The sequence below is a fragment of the Myotis yumanensis genome, unplaced genomic scaffold (genome assembly GCF_028538775.1).
Source record: "Myotis yumanensis isolate MYYU_CA2020_CCGP unplaced genomic scaffold, mMyoYum1.0.hap1 SCAF_6, whole genome shotgun sequence".
Taxonomy (NCBI): Eukaryota; Metazoa; Chordata; class Mammalia; order Chiroptera; family Vespertilionidae; genus Myotis; species Myotis yumanensis.
Window position 1 is genome coordinate 56282583 of NW_027223757.1, and position 17477 is coordinate 56300059.

The 17477-nt window shown below is 39.6% G+C and overlaps 2 protein-coding genes across 9 annotated transcripts in view; one reads left to right on the forward strand and one right to left on the reverse strand.

Moving 5' to 3' along the window:
* DOP1A (DOP1 leucine zipper like protein A) overlaps nucleotides 1-5888 on the reverse strand; it is a 113442-nt gene extending 107554 nt beyond the window's left edge. For all 7 annotated transcript variants that reach the window (XM_070418177.1, XM_070418174.1, XM_070418178.1 and 4 more), the window contains exon 1: nucleotides 5824-5888. The gene's annotated coding sequence lies outside the window, so the exon portion shown is untranslated. The remainder of the gene's footprint in view (nucleotides 1-5823) is intronic.
* Nucleotides 5889-8343: 2455 nt separating this feature from the next.
* UBE3D (ubiquitin protein ligase E3D) overlaps nucleotides 8344-17477 on the forward strand; it is a 134663-nt gene continuing 125529 nt past the window's right edge. The window contains exons 1-2 of one of the 2 annotated variants that reach the window (XM_070419321.1): nucleotides 8344-8487; nucleotides 16623-16819. In XM_070419321.1, coding sequence (XP_070275422.1) covers nucleotides 8414-8487; nucleotides 16623-16819 — 271 coding nt within the window. In that variant the 5' untranslated portion in view covers nucleotides 8344-8413. Of the gene's footprint in view, nucleotides 8488-8813; nucleotides 8906-16622; nucleotides 16820-17477 lie in introns of those variants that run through there. The other variant, XM_070419322.1, reaches the window with a different exon arrangement.

Below are 17477 nucleotides of genomic sequence, written 5' to 3' on the forward strand. Positions count from 1 at the left end.
AAAATCATACACCATGATCAAGTGGGATTTATTCCTGGGATGCATGGTGGGCACAATATCTGCAAATCAGTTAATGTGGTACACCACATAAAAAAATGAAGGATAAAATTCATATGATCATATCAATAAATTCAGAAAAAGCATTTGACAAAATTCAGCACCCATATATGATACAAACTTATGGCAAAGTGGAAATAGAGGGAACATACCTCAATGTATTAAAGGACATATATGACAAAACCACAGCTAATATCATACTCAATTGGGAAAAACTGAAAGCATTTCCCTTCAGATCAGTAACAAAACAAAGATGTCCATTTTCACCCCTCTTATTCAACACAGTACTAGAAATCATAGCCACAGCAATGAGACAAAAAGAAATAAAAAGCATCCAAATTAGAAAGGAAAATTGTCATTATTTACAAATGACATATTTTACATAGAGAATCCTGAAGAATCCACCACAAAACTACTGGAACTGATAAATTCAGTAAAGTAGTAGGATATAAAATAAATACCCAGAAATCAGTTTCATTTTTATACACCAATAATGAACTGTCTGAAAGGGAATCTAAGAAAACAATCTCATTTACAACTGCATCAAAAATAAAAGTAAAATAACTAGGAATAAATTTAACCAAGGATGTAAAAGACCAATACTCGGAAAATTATGACACTGAAGAAAGTGATGCTACAAATAAATGGAAGCATATATATGCTCATGGATAGGAAGAATTAGCATTGTGAAAATGTCCATACTACCCAAAGCAACCTATAGATTCAACTCAATTCCTATCAAAATACCAATGTTGTACTTCACAGAATAAGATAAATAATCCAAAATTTTACATGGAATCAAAAAAGACTCCAAATAGCAATACTGAGAAAGAACACAGTTGAAGGAATCATGCTCCCTGATATCAAACTATACGACAAGGCCACAGTAATTTTAAAAAGCATGACACTAGCATAAAAACAAACAAAATTAGACATATAAATCAATGAAAGAGAAGAGAGAGCCCAAAAATATACCCACAGCTATATGGCCAATTAATGTTTGTCAAAAGAGGCAAGAACATACAATGGGGTAAAGATAGTCTATTCAATAAATGGTGGTGGGAAAACTGGACTGGTATATGCACAAAAATGAAACTAGACCACTTTCTTGTATCTACAAGAGAAATCATTTAGTCTGGTCCTGCCAAGGCATTAGGGATGAGTTAATTAAATGTTTGACCAAATGTAGCTAATTGTTAAGTTGATAATTTTGTATGGCCCGCAAATGATGTTACAAATATCCAAATGGCTCTTGGCAGAAAAAAGGTTCCCCACCCCTGGATTACAGCCTTAAATTTAAGACTCAAACCGTAAAACTCCTAGGAAAAAACATAGGTAGTAAAATCTCCAACATTTCTCTCTATAATATTTTTTCTGATATATCTTCTTAGGGAGGTGGGAAAAAAATGAGTCGAACAACATCAAATTAAAATGTTTTTGAATGGGAGAAGATATTCACCAATGATACATCTGATAAGGGATTACTATGCAAAATTTATAAAGAATGCATACAACTCAACAGCCCCAAAACAAACAATCCAATTTAAAAATGGGCAAAGGACCTGAATAGACATTTCCTCAAAGAAGGACATACACATGGCCGACGGATGTGAAAAGATGCTCAACATCAGTAATCATCAGAGAAATGGCAATTAAAACCACAAAGGATATTACCTCACAGCTATCAGAATGGCTATCATCAATAAATCTATAAACAAGTATTGATGAAGATATGGAGAAAAGGGAACCCTCACCTACCGCTGTGGAAAACAGTAGGGAGGTTCTTCAAAAAATTATAAATGGAATTGCGTTATGACCCTGTGATTCCACTTCTGGGTATATATCTGGAGAAACCCAAAACACTAATTCAAAAGAATAGATGCACCCCTATATTCATCGCATTGTTGTTATTTACAGTAGCCAAGCTCCAGAAGCAACCCAAGTGTCCATCAATAGACAAATGGATAAAAAAGCAGCAGTACATATATACAATGGAATATTACTCGGCCATAAAAAGAGAATGAAATCTTATTATTTGTGACAGCATGGATGGACCTAGAGGGTATTATGCCCAGTGAAATAAGTCAGTCAAAGACAAATACCATATGATCTCACTTATATGTGTAATGTAAATAACAATATTCATGAACAAACATAAGAGAAATAGACTCATAGATACAGAGAACAGGCTGATGGCTGCCAAAGGGGAGGGAGTTTGGGGGAAAGGATGGAAAAGGTGAAGGGGTTGAGAAATACAGATTGGTAGTTACAAAACAGTAATGGGAGTATAAAGTACAGCGCAGGAAATACAGTTGGTAATATTGTAATAACTATGGTGCCAGGTAAGTACTGGAAATATCAGGGGAACACTTTGTAAAGTATATGACTGTCTAACCACTGTGTTGTACACCGTAAACTAATACAAAATAATACTGAATGTAAACTGTAATTGTAATTGAAAAAATAAAAATTTAAGAAATGGCTGATGTTTGAGAAATACTACACTTTCCATTGGGTAACAAATAAGTGTAAGTGCCAACTATGAGCATGCCATTCGTTTAGTCACCATAAGGATAGAAAAGGATATTCAAAGAAATGTAAATAGGAAAGGAGAAAAGGAAATTATTTCAAAATGAAGCAATACACAAAATGGCATTTTAAGCTAGGACTTGTTATGATTTAGACATGTAGAGACAGAGCATTCAAAGAGAACAAAAGCATAACAATACAGGCCTGAGTGGTGACATGTTTCAAATCTTGATTGTGGTGGTGGTGACATAGGTGTGTGTATATAATGTACATATAAAACGAGTGCACATTATTATATGTAAATTTTCCCTTAATAAATTTGACACCATATATTTGACCTATGCAATGAAAAGTCATTGAGGTTTCAGGCTTGAGTAACTTGGGGAGGGAGAAGTGAATGCAATAAAGAGAAAATGGAAATCACATTTTAAAAGGAATCAAAAGTACTTATTTTCATATAATAAAATTTCAATTAAATATTTTAGCTATAACCCAAAAAAATAGCCCTATGCTTCTACATAATAGTTTCATTTCAGGGAGAGAACTCATCTGAATTAAGGCTTACCTATTAAAATTAAATGTGTGATCCCTCCCAAACAAAGGAGTTCATTAACAGCACTCACCCCTAACAAGGTAACAAAGAACAGAAAGAAGTAGCCACACTGGTTCTGCGCTAGTGACACCTGACAGAATTTAGCAAAATTATTTAAGGTTGAATTAAACATGTAGACCCTGACAGTAAGCAATTTAGAAACTGCCTTAGAATTTACATTTTAATCTTTAATTATTTTCAGTAATCAATTATTAAGTACATTTCAAGTGGCTTTTATAACATTTCACAGTTGAAGAATTCATGACTAGAGAGGGAAATCATTCATAGGAAAAATAACACCATGATTAACAAGCCTTTACCTGTTGGAACTTTATAATGTCATTCTTAATAAAATCATAACTTGCCCATAAAAATCAAATTCAAAACATGAAATAATTATGGTATTGAAAAGCATCAATAGACCAGAAAAAGAAGATACTCTTCTGCTATAAGTTAAAGCATTGGGTCCATAGAAACCTATGTGTATCCTTAATATTTTACTAAGGAAAATACAAGCCTTGGTTATACCAGTGAGTTGCCACTAGATCTGCATGCTCCAGAAAACTTAACATGAAAGCCATGTGGGGAATTTCAGAGTTGAAAGGGGACTCAAGTCAAGTGCTACACTTTCTAAATTGGTATTCTATGTACAAGTCAGTTCTTGAAACTGAGGTGAAATGACATAAGGAAACCCATTTTACCATAAGCTGACTGGCATAAACAAGTTCCTACAGGAATGATACAAGGAAACGACACTGAAGGAAATGTTATTCTAGGACCTGCTGTAATTATATTCTAGATGTTAACAGGTTGGCTATGAGAAAATAGTCTCTCTGCCCTGGTAGGTTTAGGAAACGCTTCGATAACATTCCCTTGAGGATTTACATTTAATAGTAGTAAAGGTTTTGAGAAGTCCTGCAGGTAAAAGCAAATCAAAAGTTAAACTCCTGATCAAACCCAATGTGCTTCCAAATCACTTGCCATGGAACACTCTTTTGGGACAGTAAGCCTGTTATTGAATTCAGAACATTGTTCAGGGTGAAACATCAGTTTGAAAAACTCTAAACTTATGAAATCCCTTAAAGAGATGACAAAACTGAGGCCCAGAGAGCTCATACCAGGTTAGCAGAACAAAGAACTTAGGTGAATAGGACTCCTTTGCCTTTATATATATATATCGTTAAACATTTAATTAACAACGTTTAATTTACATGTAACATTTTGGTTGTGCTTTCACATTTTCTGGTTTGTGTATTAACTTAGGTGTTTTTAATTCTTCCTTCAAGACTTCAGTTCCTGATAATCATGTCCACCTGGATTATTTGCTATTATTTAGCAATACTGGAGAATTATGTAGTTCAGAGTGGCAGCTGAAAGCAATCACTGAAAATAAAGCATGTGTACTACAACTGGTGTTAGTTTACTCTTGTTATAATTTGTCAGCTCAACTAAATCATTGTGTTGTTTATCAGGTGAGTTACTTAGCACCTAATGCTGACATGTTATTCACAGTAAAATGAAGATCTATGTCTGCATAGAAGATAGCCAATAACAACGAAAAGGAGAGTGTTTTTTTTCTATAGTTCAAGGCTTATGTATCAGGCATCTTCCTAACTCTTTTTTTAATTATCATTAAAAAGTCTTGATTGCTTTAACTACAGCCTCCAAATCAATTTCCCTCCATCTTTATGTTTCTCAAACTCCATAGAAATGTAAGATTAATCAAAACACAATTTACGTAGCCTTAAAAAAGTATAGTTGCCCTAGCCGGTTTGGCTCACTGGGTAGAGCGTCCGCCTGAGGACTGAAGGGTCTCGGGTTCGATTTCCATCAAGGGCACACGCCTGGGTTAAGGGCTTGGTCGCCATTGGGGGCGTGCAGCAGGCAGCCAAATCAGTGATTCTCTCTCATTGATGTTTCCATCTCTCTCTCTCTCCCTCTCCCTTCATTTCTGAAATATATTAAAAATGTAATCTCTTAAAAAAAGAGATCTTATAGTGTTAAAAAAAAATGCATAGTTGTGGGCCACTCTTTTCCCCCGCAGGGTAGGAGAAGAATGGAGGAGGCAGAACAGGTAACTGTAGTTTATGCAGCAACTTTAAAAGCCTCGGGAATCAAAGGTGATCATTAACAACTTCCTTATGACTAATATGACTTCCTCTCATCGACGTGGGCACTCCTTTCCGACCCCTCGCGCGGGCCATGCACCGGGGGTGGCATTCACTGCTGTCACAATATCAGAACGGTCGCACACACTAGTGAGACTGCACGAGGCCTTGATTCCGCCAACAAAGGGGTTCCCCCGCGCGCCTTCCTCGCCCAGGTGCGACCTCCACTCCAACCTGGCGCCCGGCCCGGCCGGCCCCAGCGCGGGCGGCTGGGGATCCGCCACCGGACACCTGCGGCCGCCCTCGCGCCTCCGCCCCGCCCCAGCCCGCCGGTCCCCGCGCAGCTCCGCTTCCCCGGAAACCAGAGGACGGCCGGCCGGCTTCGCGGCTTCATGCGGGGCCAGGGCGGCATCGCCCCCGATGCCACAGCAGCCTGACCCGGCATGTCCCCGCGGCTCCGGAACGAGGCAGGCCGAGGAAGCCGCTCAGAGCCAGCGGCCGGCCTCGTGACCGCTACGGGGGCGGGGACACGGTTACCTGCTGTGGGCTCCGCCGCTCCCGCCAGCGCCGCTCTCCTGGCAACCGCGGCAGCTACACGGAGGCCAAAAGCCGAAGGGCTTGGTGACAGCTCCCAGCGTGCACCGCGCCGCGCCCACGCCCACGCCGGCGTCGACGTCGACGAGCTCTATATCCACCCCCTGGTCCCTTCCTCGTCCTGGGCGCCAGCTGTCGCTACAGCGCCCTCAAGCGGAGTGTCAGGGAAGCGGCCCAGGACCACCAACTGCGGAAGTGGGCCTGCCTGCAAAGGGGTTTATAGCAGGTGTTTTTAACTCGCCAGCGCCAGCCCTATCCTGAGAGTTTGAAAGGATGCTAGGAGTTGAAAACAGCTTTTACATATTACTTAAATAATTATTTAAGTATTATTTAAATAAGTGTTACAATATAATTTAAATAATTCCTTTGTATTTCTTAGGCAGACCTTGAGTCCCAGAGAGGTTAGAAGACTTAGGAAATTCCAATAGTTATCAGCTTTGGACTGTTTGAGCCTAGAACTCTCTAAATCACATAGTTATTGCAAGGAGGATTGCACTGGTTTGCCTAAATCATAGGGTCAAAAAAATAATTTTTTTACCAATGTAAAAATATAAAAATATTTAAAAATAATCAAAATCGCCAGCCTGCATGGCTCAGTGGTTGAGCGTTGACCTTTGAACCAGAAGGTCATGGGTTCGAGTCCCTGTCAGGGCATATACCCAGAGTGCAGGCTTGATCCCCAGTGTGGGGCGTGCAGGAGGCAGCCAATGATTCACTCTCATCATTGATGTTTCTATCTCTCTCTCCCTTTCCCTTACTCTCTTTAATATATTTTTAAAAATAATAAAATAAACCAATTATGAAGAGCATACTATGCTAAGAATGTTATTTAAGCACTTAATAGCATAGCCTTGAGAATTAAAGAAAATATGAGTTGAAATCATCACCCTTGATCACCATTATCTGAGACGGAATAGTAGTAAAGCTAATTCTGTGTTGTTGAATCATTGTGATGGATACAGGAATTTGTGATGCAACATGATAAACTTTTTTAAAAAAATATTTTTTATTGATTTTTTACAGAGAGGAAGGTAGAGAGATAGATGGTTAGAAACATCGATGGGAGAGAAACATCGATCAGCTGCCTCCTGCACATCTCCCACTGGGGATGTGCCCGCAACCCAGGTACATGCCCTTGACCGGAATCGAATCTGGGACCTTTCAGTCCGCAGGCTGATGCTCTATCAGTTGAGCCAAACCGGTTTCGGCAACATGATCAACTTTTAAAACTTCAAATACCAATTTTAATTAATCCTCACCCAAGGATAATTTGCTATTGATTTTTAGAAAGAGTGGAAGGGAGAGGGAGAGACAGAGAGAGAAACATTAAAGTGAGAGACACATTGGTTGGTTGCCCCCTGCACACTCCCCAACCAGGCTGATGCTCCATCCACTTAGCCAAACCAGCTAGGGCTCAAATACCAATTTTAGAAATATTGTCTTAAACTAGTGTCTCTAAGATAGAGGTTTTATTATCTACTCAGAAAATGTCTAGATGAGTGGTGTGTGGTAATTATGACCCTGAAATTATAAAGTAGAACATCAATAAACATACGATTTTCTGAATACAAACATTAACTGTTTCTGTTTTTAGAAAACAGCCTCTTTCTTTTAAAGAATTCTTATAATGCTTCCATGGACTTCTATTTTAGCATTTTCCATTATAAGTATTTACAATATTCTAGATCCTTTTCTTTACTGTATCAAACTTTCCAAAATAATCTTCTGGTAGTAATAAGATTAGGACTCCCCTGAGTCAGTTTTTACTTCCACGAAAGTGAGCAGTGAAAATGTACACATGGAATCATTTTCATCTTCCTTTTTTCAAAGCTTATAGGAATGCTTAATCCTGTGATTCATGTTACTGGTTTTAATACATTCTATTCTGCACAGGGAACAGAAAACTTCTTACACTTTTGCAACTTGGAGCAATTGTGTCTAACTTGAGAAGCAATGTCACCGTCAATCCTGGACATCTGTGGCCTCAGAGAGAGGAGAGCTACTGAAGGACCTCCCGCCCATAGATCATAAAAATGAGATCATAGTCCATAAAAACAAAACAAAATAAAACAAAATACAGTGTATTTGGGGTGAAGAATTCTGCTCTTGGGCCTCCAGGGGACTGTGCCTGTCTGTATTAGCTCCCTCTCTTCCAGCCTTATCCCTATCCACGCTAGCCAAAGGAATGCACGCCCCGTCTGATTTTAAGGTCATTTCCAAGGAGACTAACGCATCAGGTCACACCCACAAGAAGCAGAGTGGGAGGACAATTGGCTCTCCCACCCACCTTCACAGTGCTCAGACCCCAAACCGCTCTGAAAACGCTCACGCCCCCCAGATCGAGTCCTCCAGGCAGCGCACTCTCCGCCCGGCAGGTGGCGCTGTGGGCGGGCTGGCTGTTACAGCCGAGCGAGCCGATCCCGGAATCCCGTGCCGCCGCCGCCGCCGGTGCTGCTTGGGTTTGAGCCGCACGTGCAGAGGCGCTTCTGGCCCCGGTGGCGGCTTGGCTGGGACCTCCGTCTGGGCGCCCGCCATGGCCCCGCCGGCAGAGACGCGCGTGTTCCTGGAGGTGCGGAGACGGCTGCAGAGCGCGCTGCTGATCCTGGGGTAAGGCCGGGGTGGGAGTGTGGGCTCCTGGGCACCGAGCCTCGCTCGCCTCTATGCTACCCGGCAAGTCTCCGCCTCCCTGCGGAGGGTGTGTTTTCGAATTTCTTCTTTCCAGTTGCTTAGAGCTCTCTTGATTACTCAGAGTAGAGTGCTCCCTCTCCTATAGCCCCCCACCCTCACCCCCCTTCTACCATCTCGGCATCACCTGGCAGCTTCTGAGAAATGCAGCCTCAGCCCACAACAGACCTGCTGAATCAGAACTCGCGTTTGACGTGCTTCCCCCGATTCAGATGCAGTTCACGTGTGAGGAGCACTGATGTAAAACATCGTTGGCAGTGCCCGGCGTTTCCAAGGAAACGGTGCCAAAAAATGCCTGTCTGACTCATTAAAGGATCTTCATTGTGGGATCAGTTCCAAAGTGAGTTGCCCGTTTTATAAATAAAGTCGGGTGTTTGTTTTTTTTTCCCCTCCCCAAACTGTTCTATGCAGAGAAACTGATACAGTCGTTTAAAACGTGTGTTTAGCGAGTGACTAACAAAGGTGGTATGCTTACTACAGTTCATTCTTTTATTCACATTACGAGTTCCAATGGGAAGTCTGCAAACCGTTTAACTTCTTTTTTTTTTCTTTTCCGCTACATAAATACGAAACTGTTAGGAAAAGTGTTCTCCCTTTTGTTTTGTAGTATGTGATCCTTTCTCCTGTGCCCACTGTTTCAAATACAGCAAATTCGATATTAAAATCCTAAAAATTTTATTACACAGCGCCACTGTGAGGTAGATTGGTGCTTAGCTTTACCTCTTTTCCTTAAGTCAGCCAGGTGTCTGTGTGGCAGTTTTGGATTTGGCAGGAGAACTGAATTCAAATCCTAGCTTCTTCACAAAGGTAGAATTCTATTTAGTCTGAATTTTTTTGAATTGTAAAATGGCGATACTTACTTCTCTTCTTTCTATCTCTCAAATCAGATAAGTATCTCCAATCCCATTTCACTTTGTAGGGTAATTAGGGACCCAAACCTTACACAAAACAAAACAACCTCCCTACTTTCTTCAGGGTTGTCCTGGATTACTCTCCCTTGTTTAAGCAAGTTCAGAAACCTAACTGCTGGACTACTGGTTTGTCCCCCGGTGGTCCTTGACCATTGAGTTTTATCACTAATCAATTCCCTCTACTCTAAAAGCAACCAGTGTTCTGATTTCATTCAACAAAGATTGGTTTTGCCATTGCTCACTTTGTTGTTGTTTCTGGCTGCTTTCCTTCAACAGTGTTTCTGAGATTCATGTTTCATCCCTGCCATCGCATACAGAAGTAATCCAATTCTTTTTTCATGCTGAGTAGTTTTCCACTGAATGAACATATGACAGTTCATTTATTCATTCTCCGGTTGCTGGACATTTTGTGTGTTTTAGAGCAGGGTAGGGAACATTTTTTTTCTGCCAAGGGCCATTGGGATACTTAAAACATCATTTGTGGGCCATACAAAATTATCAACTTAAACATTAGCCTGTTATATTTGGTCAAACATTTAATTAACTAGCCCCTAATGCCTTGGCAGGGCCAGACCAAACGACTTAGGCCATGTTTCCCACTTCTGTTCTAGAGTTTGCTTATTATGGATAAAGCTGCCACACATTGTGTATAAGTCTTTTTGTGGACGTGCATTTTCATTTCTCTTAGGTAATTACCTAAGAGTGGAATTGATGGGTCATAGGGCAGATGTGGCCTTTACTGTATGAGAAATTGCCAAACAACCTCCAAAGTGGTTGTACCATTTTACACTCTCACCAGGAAAAAAAAATGAGAGTTCCAATTGCTTCACATTCTCATCTGCATTTAGTGTTGTAAGGCTTTTTGATTGTAGTCATTATAGTGATATAAAGTGGTATCTCATTGTCATTTTAATTTGCATTTCCTTGACTAATAATGTTGAGTACCTTTTATTTGTTCTTTGGTTATTCACATATATTCCTTAGTAAGGTATCTTATAATGTTTTGGCATTAAAAAATCCGGTTGTTTGCCTTGTTGTTGAATTTGAAAAGTTCTTTATATGGTCTGGAAAAATGCTTTTTTTCATTTATGCCTTGTGAGTATCTAAATATTTTCTCTCAGTGTGTAACTTACCTTTTCATTTTCTTAATAGTGTTTTTTGATGAACAGAAATTTTTAATTACAATGAAATCCAGTTTATTGCATTTTCCCTTAATGATTAGTGTTTTTGTATCTTAAGAAATCTTTGTCTACCTTAGGCTTGTAAAGGTTTATTTTCCTATGTTTATTTTTTAGGAGTTAACATAGTTTAAGCTTTTACATTTAGGTCTGTGAATATGGTAAATTCAGTTTTGTGTTTGGAGTGAGGCATGGTCAAGTTCTTTTTTTTTTCCAGTTGTTTTATCACCATTAGTTAAAAAGACTGTCATTTCTCCCATTGAATTAACTCAGTGTCTTTCAGAAATCAGTTGACTATACTGTTTGCATGGTATGTCCTTTTTTACACTTTTACTCTCAATCCATCTTTATATATAAAGTTTTTATAGCATACTGGGTGAAGTTTTTTAAAATTCATTCTGACAATTTATACAATTAACTAGAATTTTTAGTCTACATACTTTACAGTTAATGTACAAGATATGATTGAATTTTATTCTTGTTCCTAATCTTAAAACAAATGCTTGTAGTACTTAATCTTTAGGTATGATGAAGTTGATTTTTGGCTAACCTGTTTGGTAGATTGCATAGTTCTTCTTCTAGTTTAAGGGTGTGTGTGTGTTTTAATTTATTGATTTTTTTTTTGAGAGACATCAATTTGTTGTTCCATTTATTTATGCATTCAATAATTGACTCTTATATGCTCCCTGACCAGGGATTGAACCCACAACCTTGATGTATCAGGACGATCCTCTAACCAACTGAGCTACCCGGCCAGGGCCTAGTTTAAGGTTTTTAATCATGAATAGATATTATATTATCTGTAATTATTTCTGTGTGTATTGTGACGATCATATTTTTTGCTTTGATCTTTACATCTGTGAATTGCATTAGAAAAATCTATTTATGTCAAGCCATCTTAGCATTCCTTGGATAAACCTAAAATTCATTTATTCAATCCACAGATATTTACTGAATTCCTGTTCTACTGCCAAAACCTCAGATTCTAAGTATGGGTATACAGCTGTGAACAGTAATAAGAACAAAGACAAAAATATTTATTCTCATTGAATTTACAGTCTAATGGTGGCAGTGGGTGAGAATTAGGCAGAAAAACACACACAAAATAAACAAAATACACATTATATTGAACACAGATAAGCACCTGGAAAAAAAATACAACAGAAAAAGGGATAGGTAAAACAAATGACAAATTGTTATTCCAAAGGCAAAAACAAGATTTGAGTAATAAACTGAAAGAAGTATGGTTTGGAACTATGGGATACCTGGTAGAAGACTGTTTTCCTCTGAGTATGAAGGGGTGCCTAGTTCATAGAGGTGTGGGTGGGCTGGTGGAACACATAATAAAGGGTGATACAGTGAGTGGTGTGCTGGTGAGTGTTTAGCAACCTGCACTCTAGGAAAACAAAGCAACCAACCAAACAAAAACCTCCCAATTTGCAGCATGTACTGATTTCTGTGATGTAAATACTTTCACTATGGATGATGCCAGAGCTGTCAAAGTGAGGTCAACTGGTTTGCAAAATACCTGCAACTTTCACACGTGGCTCTAGTTATATCACTGGGTCTTATACACCATTGAAGAGACATTAGCTGGTACTCAGGGCAAGATATGAACTTACTGGATAGTTTCAAGCAAAATGTGATGCCTGAAAGAAGACAAATGGATAGTGAAGAAAGCCTCAAGTTATTCAAAGTGCTAACAATTAGAGTTTCAAAACTTTGTTTTAGATTGATAGCAAACTTGAGATAAGTTGCTGTCACACCTGAATATGTTACTGTGGATTTCCTACACGTAAGCACATTTTCCTACATAACCACCAGGCAACCCTCAAAATTGGGAAATAGGTTACTATCTTCTTATACTCAAACCTCACTCAAGTTTTGCCTGTTGTCTACATAATATCTGTGATTGTGCAGGGATCCAGTTCATTCATTGCCAGGTTTACCTTGGAAGGAACAGTTCCTCAGTTTTCCTTAACTTTCATGATCCTGACACTTTTGAAGATTACAGCCCAGTTTTGTAGAATATCCTTTCATTTGGGTTTGTCTCATGTTTCCTCAAAATTAGGTTCAGGTTATCCATCTTTGGCAGTAATACCATAGAAATGATTCGGTCTTCTCATTACAACCTATCAGATGGCAAGTGATTTTGATTGGTCCAATTAAGTTTCACATTAACCTTGAGTACTTAAAGTGGTGTCTGCCAGACTTCTCCACCATAAAATTACTCTTTTTTTCTTCAAAATAAGTGTTACTGAAGAGATCCTTTGATACTATGTAAATGCCCTGGTCCTCATCAGACTCGTCTTTTTTTTTTTTCTTTCATTCATTTATTTACATCAGTATGGACCCAGAGTTGTTTTCAGTGGGTTACTTTTTTAATCAAATTACTCCAGATGTTGCCAGTGGTGGCCCCTTCAAAATTATTTGTGTCTTTTTTTATGTATTTAATGTTTTTTATTGATTTTAGAGTGAGGAAGGGAGAGGGAAAGACAGAAACATCAGTGATGAGAAAGAATCATTGCTCAGCTGCCTCCTGCTCACCCCCCACTGGGGATAGAGTCCATAATCTGGATATGTGCCCTGACCTGGAATTGAACCAGGACCTTCTGGTTCATGGGTCGACTTGACTCTCAACCACTGAGCACACTGGCCTGATTCTATGTCTTTTTTTGACATGTCCCTATCATTTATTAATTTTATGCACAGCAAGATGCTCCAGGCCCATCTCATGTTTTTCCTATTCCAGCCTTGCATGTAGTTATTTTTCCAAGGAACCCTGGTTTGTTTTGCTTTTGTTCATTTGTTTTTAAGCTGAAAATGGTCTTTAGAAAACAAGATCTGGGCACAGAGTGGGCTCATTACTATTGGATGTCACTTCTTCAAAACCCACTAGTGAACAGAACTGAGAGTGTGTGTATATGTATGTGTGTGACATACTAGTATATGTGATGTTTGTGTATGTGTGTATGTATGTGTATCTATATCATACATGCACATACATATGTGGACATCTACATTTATTACTGTATCTGTTTATATACATTGAACACCATGACTTCACACTGATATTTCCAATTCTAGTCTACCACCATAGTATCCATTCTGGTTTTCTCCCTTTCCTCTTTGTAACTCTGTCCTTCCATAGTGACAATCCTGGCTTTCATTTTCCTCATGATATATATTGAATATATATATACACACACACACACACATATACATACATATATATATTGATATATATATATGTATATATATACACATAGATATAGATATATATATATATACACATATACATATATATATTGTCTCCTCACCTGCTTGGGCTGCTTGGACTGAATGTTTATGTCCCGTTAAAATTCATATGTTGAAACCCTAACTCCCAGTGTGATGGTATTAGGAGTGGGGCCTTTGGCAGATACTTAAGTTTAGATGAAGTCATGAGGGTGGAGCCACCATGATAAGAGTCAGGCTTTTATAAGAAGGGGCACCAAAGCTTCCCCTTTCTGCCATCTGAGGTTACAGGGAGAAGGCGGCCACCTGCAGGCCAGAAAGAGGGCCCTCAATAAGGAGCACATTTGCTGGCACCTTGGTCTTGGACTTCCCAGCCTCCAGAACTATGAGAAATAAATGCCTGCTGTTTAAGCCACCCAATATGTGGTATTTTGTTCTAGTTGCTTGAGCTGACTAAGATAGGCTCTGAAACCCCATGCTGAGCTGCCCTCCAACCCCCAGATTCCCGCCTCACCCCTCTTTGGATCTGACATCCCTGCTGGGTGGCCTCCTTAGCTCTCCGGCTGTATGGTGCATGCCCCTCACCCTGCTGGATTTCCCAGACACACTCCAGGCCACTGTGGTCCTCCCACCCTTGCAGAGATGCCTTTCTTACCTGGCCTTGTGTAATTGGCTGAATTTTTCAGGGAAGATAAGGGGAAGAGTGGTAAGCCAGAGACGGGGTGGGAGTGGGGGCTTAGGAACCCAGTAGTAGCCCCTGGAGCACTTCCAAGTGCCAACTGGAAATTTGAAAATCACTAAAGTAGCAAAGTGGACACACTGTGTATCTTTAGAGTAGTGGTTGTCAAACTATGGCCCATGAGCCACATCTATCCTGTGGCCTGTTTTGGTACAGCCTGTGAGCAGAGAATGTGTTTTACCTTTTTTAAAGGGTTGTTGAAAAAGAAAAACACAAAATAGAATATGCAACAGAGACCATATATGGCCTGTAAAACCTGGCTTTTATATAAAAAGTTTTCTGACCTCTGCTTTAGAGGATTTTTAAAATATATTTTTATTGATTTCAGAGAGAGGGAGGGACAGAAGCATCAATGATGAGAGAGAACCATTGATTGGCTGCCCTCTGCATGTCCCCTACTAGGGATCGGGGCGAAACCCAGGCATGTGCCTTGGCTAGGAACCAAATCATGACCCCCTGGTTCATGGGTTGATGATCAACCATTGAGCCACACCGGCCATGTGAGGATTATTATTTCTTAAACATAATTTCTTAAAATTAGACTTTTGACCCAGGAAAATATTTGGGTTTTTTGACATTCTATGTTGCCAATTAAGTGTAGATTCATATACTTTGAGAAGGAGCTAGCCAGAAGGTAGTCTTACCAAGATTCACACCTGAACACAGGGTTTGACCTCTGTACTTAGATGACACTCTGTAGATGACGCGCATTCTGAAATTAGGTGACACAAAGTGGATGGCCTGCACCTGCTGTCTGCTTTTAAGAGGGAGTCCTCTGTTACAGTGCTAAGCATATTTCAGCTTCATGTGAGAATCATTTCTCTGTGTGTTTAATCCCCCTTTATATTTTGGTGGGTGGGCACTGGGTGTTATTCTTTATTGCCTACACTGAGTGATTTGTGTTTGTAATGAACTGGATTAATAAGGCCTTTTATGCCTGGTATTCATACTCACTAGATTTTCGTAATTTTTTTTTATTCTTAATGTTGACAAGAAAAAAATTATTCTCCTGTACCTTTTATTTAATGTAATCCTGATCTCCTTATCAAAATCCTGTATATCCAATAACAATGCTTGAATTTACTGAAAGTAAAACATTGTCATGCTGGTCTCAGGAGCAGGAGTATTTCACTCACTCATTCATTCATTATTCAAATATCATTAAGTTAGTGCTCGGTTGATGATAGTCACTACACCCCTCCATGTGCTTCCATAGTAACCTGTACTTGTCAGGAATAAGTACAGTGTAGTTTCCACTGATCCCTTGAGCATTCCTGTTTACTTACCTGTCCCCTATTTGGGGGAGGGGGGCAGAGAAAATATATTGTTAGTTGTTATATTTCCAAGTACCTAGCACATTATATATAGAACTCACAAAAGATGGTTTGAATGAATGAATATACAAACCATGCTATGGTCAAGGGTTGCAAAGATGAATAAGCCACTGTCTTATGCTGCCTTCCCAAAAATATTTCAAAGAACAAGTGTATGACATTTGACAGGCCAGTGTTAGACTGTGCTTGTTTGAAGAAACTGGAGTTGGGGAGACTTGTGGGAGGAAATTGGGGGCATGAGGAAATGGAATGGCAGGCTGTGCAGACAGGTGGCTCTGGGAGCAATCCCAGGAAGGTCCAGGCTGGAGCACGTGGAGGAAGCTTTAGGATAGAAGAGAGAGCTGGGACCGGATTCACGATTATTATCATTGGAAAAAGTGCATATTTTAAAGTGCATCATTAGCATAAAAAAGAAGCAATCATAAAATATATATCCCAGAACTTTCATGTTACAGTAATAGTGTAAAGTGCTCTCTGACCTGGTCTAAACCTAGTATAGACTTTTTTTTTTTTTTTTAATGATTGGCTCACTGTTATTTTTCTGGGATAGTTAACTTTAGGGCCTTTACTGAAGAGGAACAGAGAGATTTTGTTTCTTTTATCATGTGGTTTTCAGCAGTGAGAAATAATTGTTGTGTGTTTTATTTTTAATTGCCAGAGAGCCCAAAGAAGGAGGTATGCCCATGGATATTTCCATAACTCCATCCTCGCTGCAGGTGAAAACCCCTGGAGGCTGCACAGAGATCTGCCTTCCAGCAGAGGTCAGGCTTGTGCCTTCCTCTGGCCATGGGCTGCAGTACGTGGCTGGAGACGGACTACACCTGCGGCTGCAGGCGCGGGCGGAATTCAGCACAAGTAAGCAATGCTAGCACTCCTGTTTCTGCATTAACTTTTTCCCTACAAATCAAAGGTGATTTTTCCCTTAAGAAGTTGAATTTTCCCAGATGTAAATAGCTGCTCATCAGTGGTATGGAAGGAGCTGGGAGTGGAAAAGATCTAGGGCAGTGGTTCTCAACCTTCCTAATGCCGCGACCCTTTAATACAGTTCCTCATGTTGCGGTGACCCCCAACTGTAAAATTATTTTTGTTGCTACTTCATAACTGTAATTTTGCTATTGTTATGAATCGTAATGTAAATATCTGATATGCAGGATGTATTTTCATTGTTACAAATTGAACATAATTAAAGCATAGTGATTAATCACAAAAACAATATGTAATTGTATATGTGTTTTCCGATGGTCTTAGGCGACCCCTTTGAAAGGGTCGTTCAACCCCCAAAGGGGTCGCGACCCACAGGTTGAGAACCGCTGCTCTAGGGTCTTAGCCAGCTCTGCTATTTATCAGCTATGTACAGTTAAACGTGTCACATAATCTTTCTGAGGTTTTGTTTCTTTTGGATTTTTTTTTAGTGGTTTTTTTCTTCCTAATACACTTACTTTTTAGAGCAATTTTAGGGCCACAACAAAATTGAGCAGAAGTTCGCAAAGATTTTCCATATACCTCTGCTTTG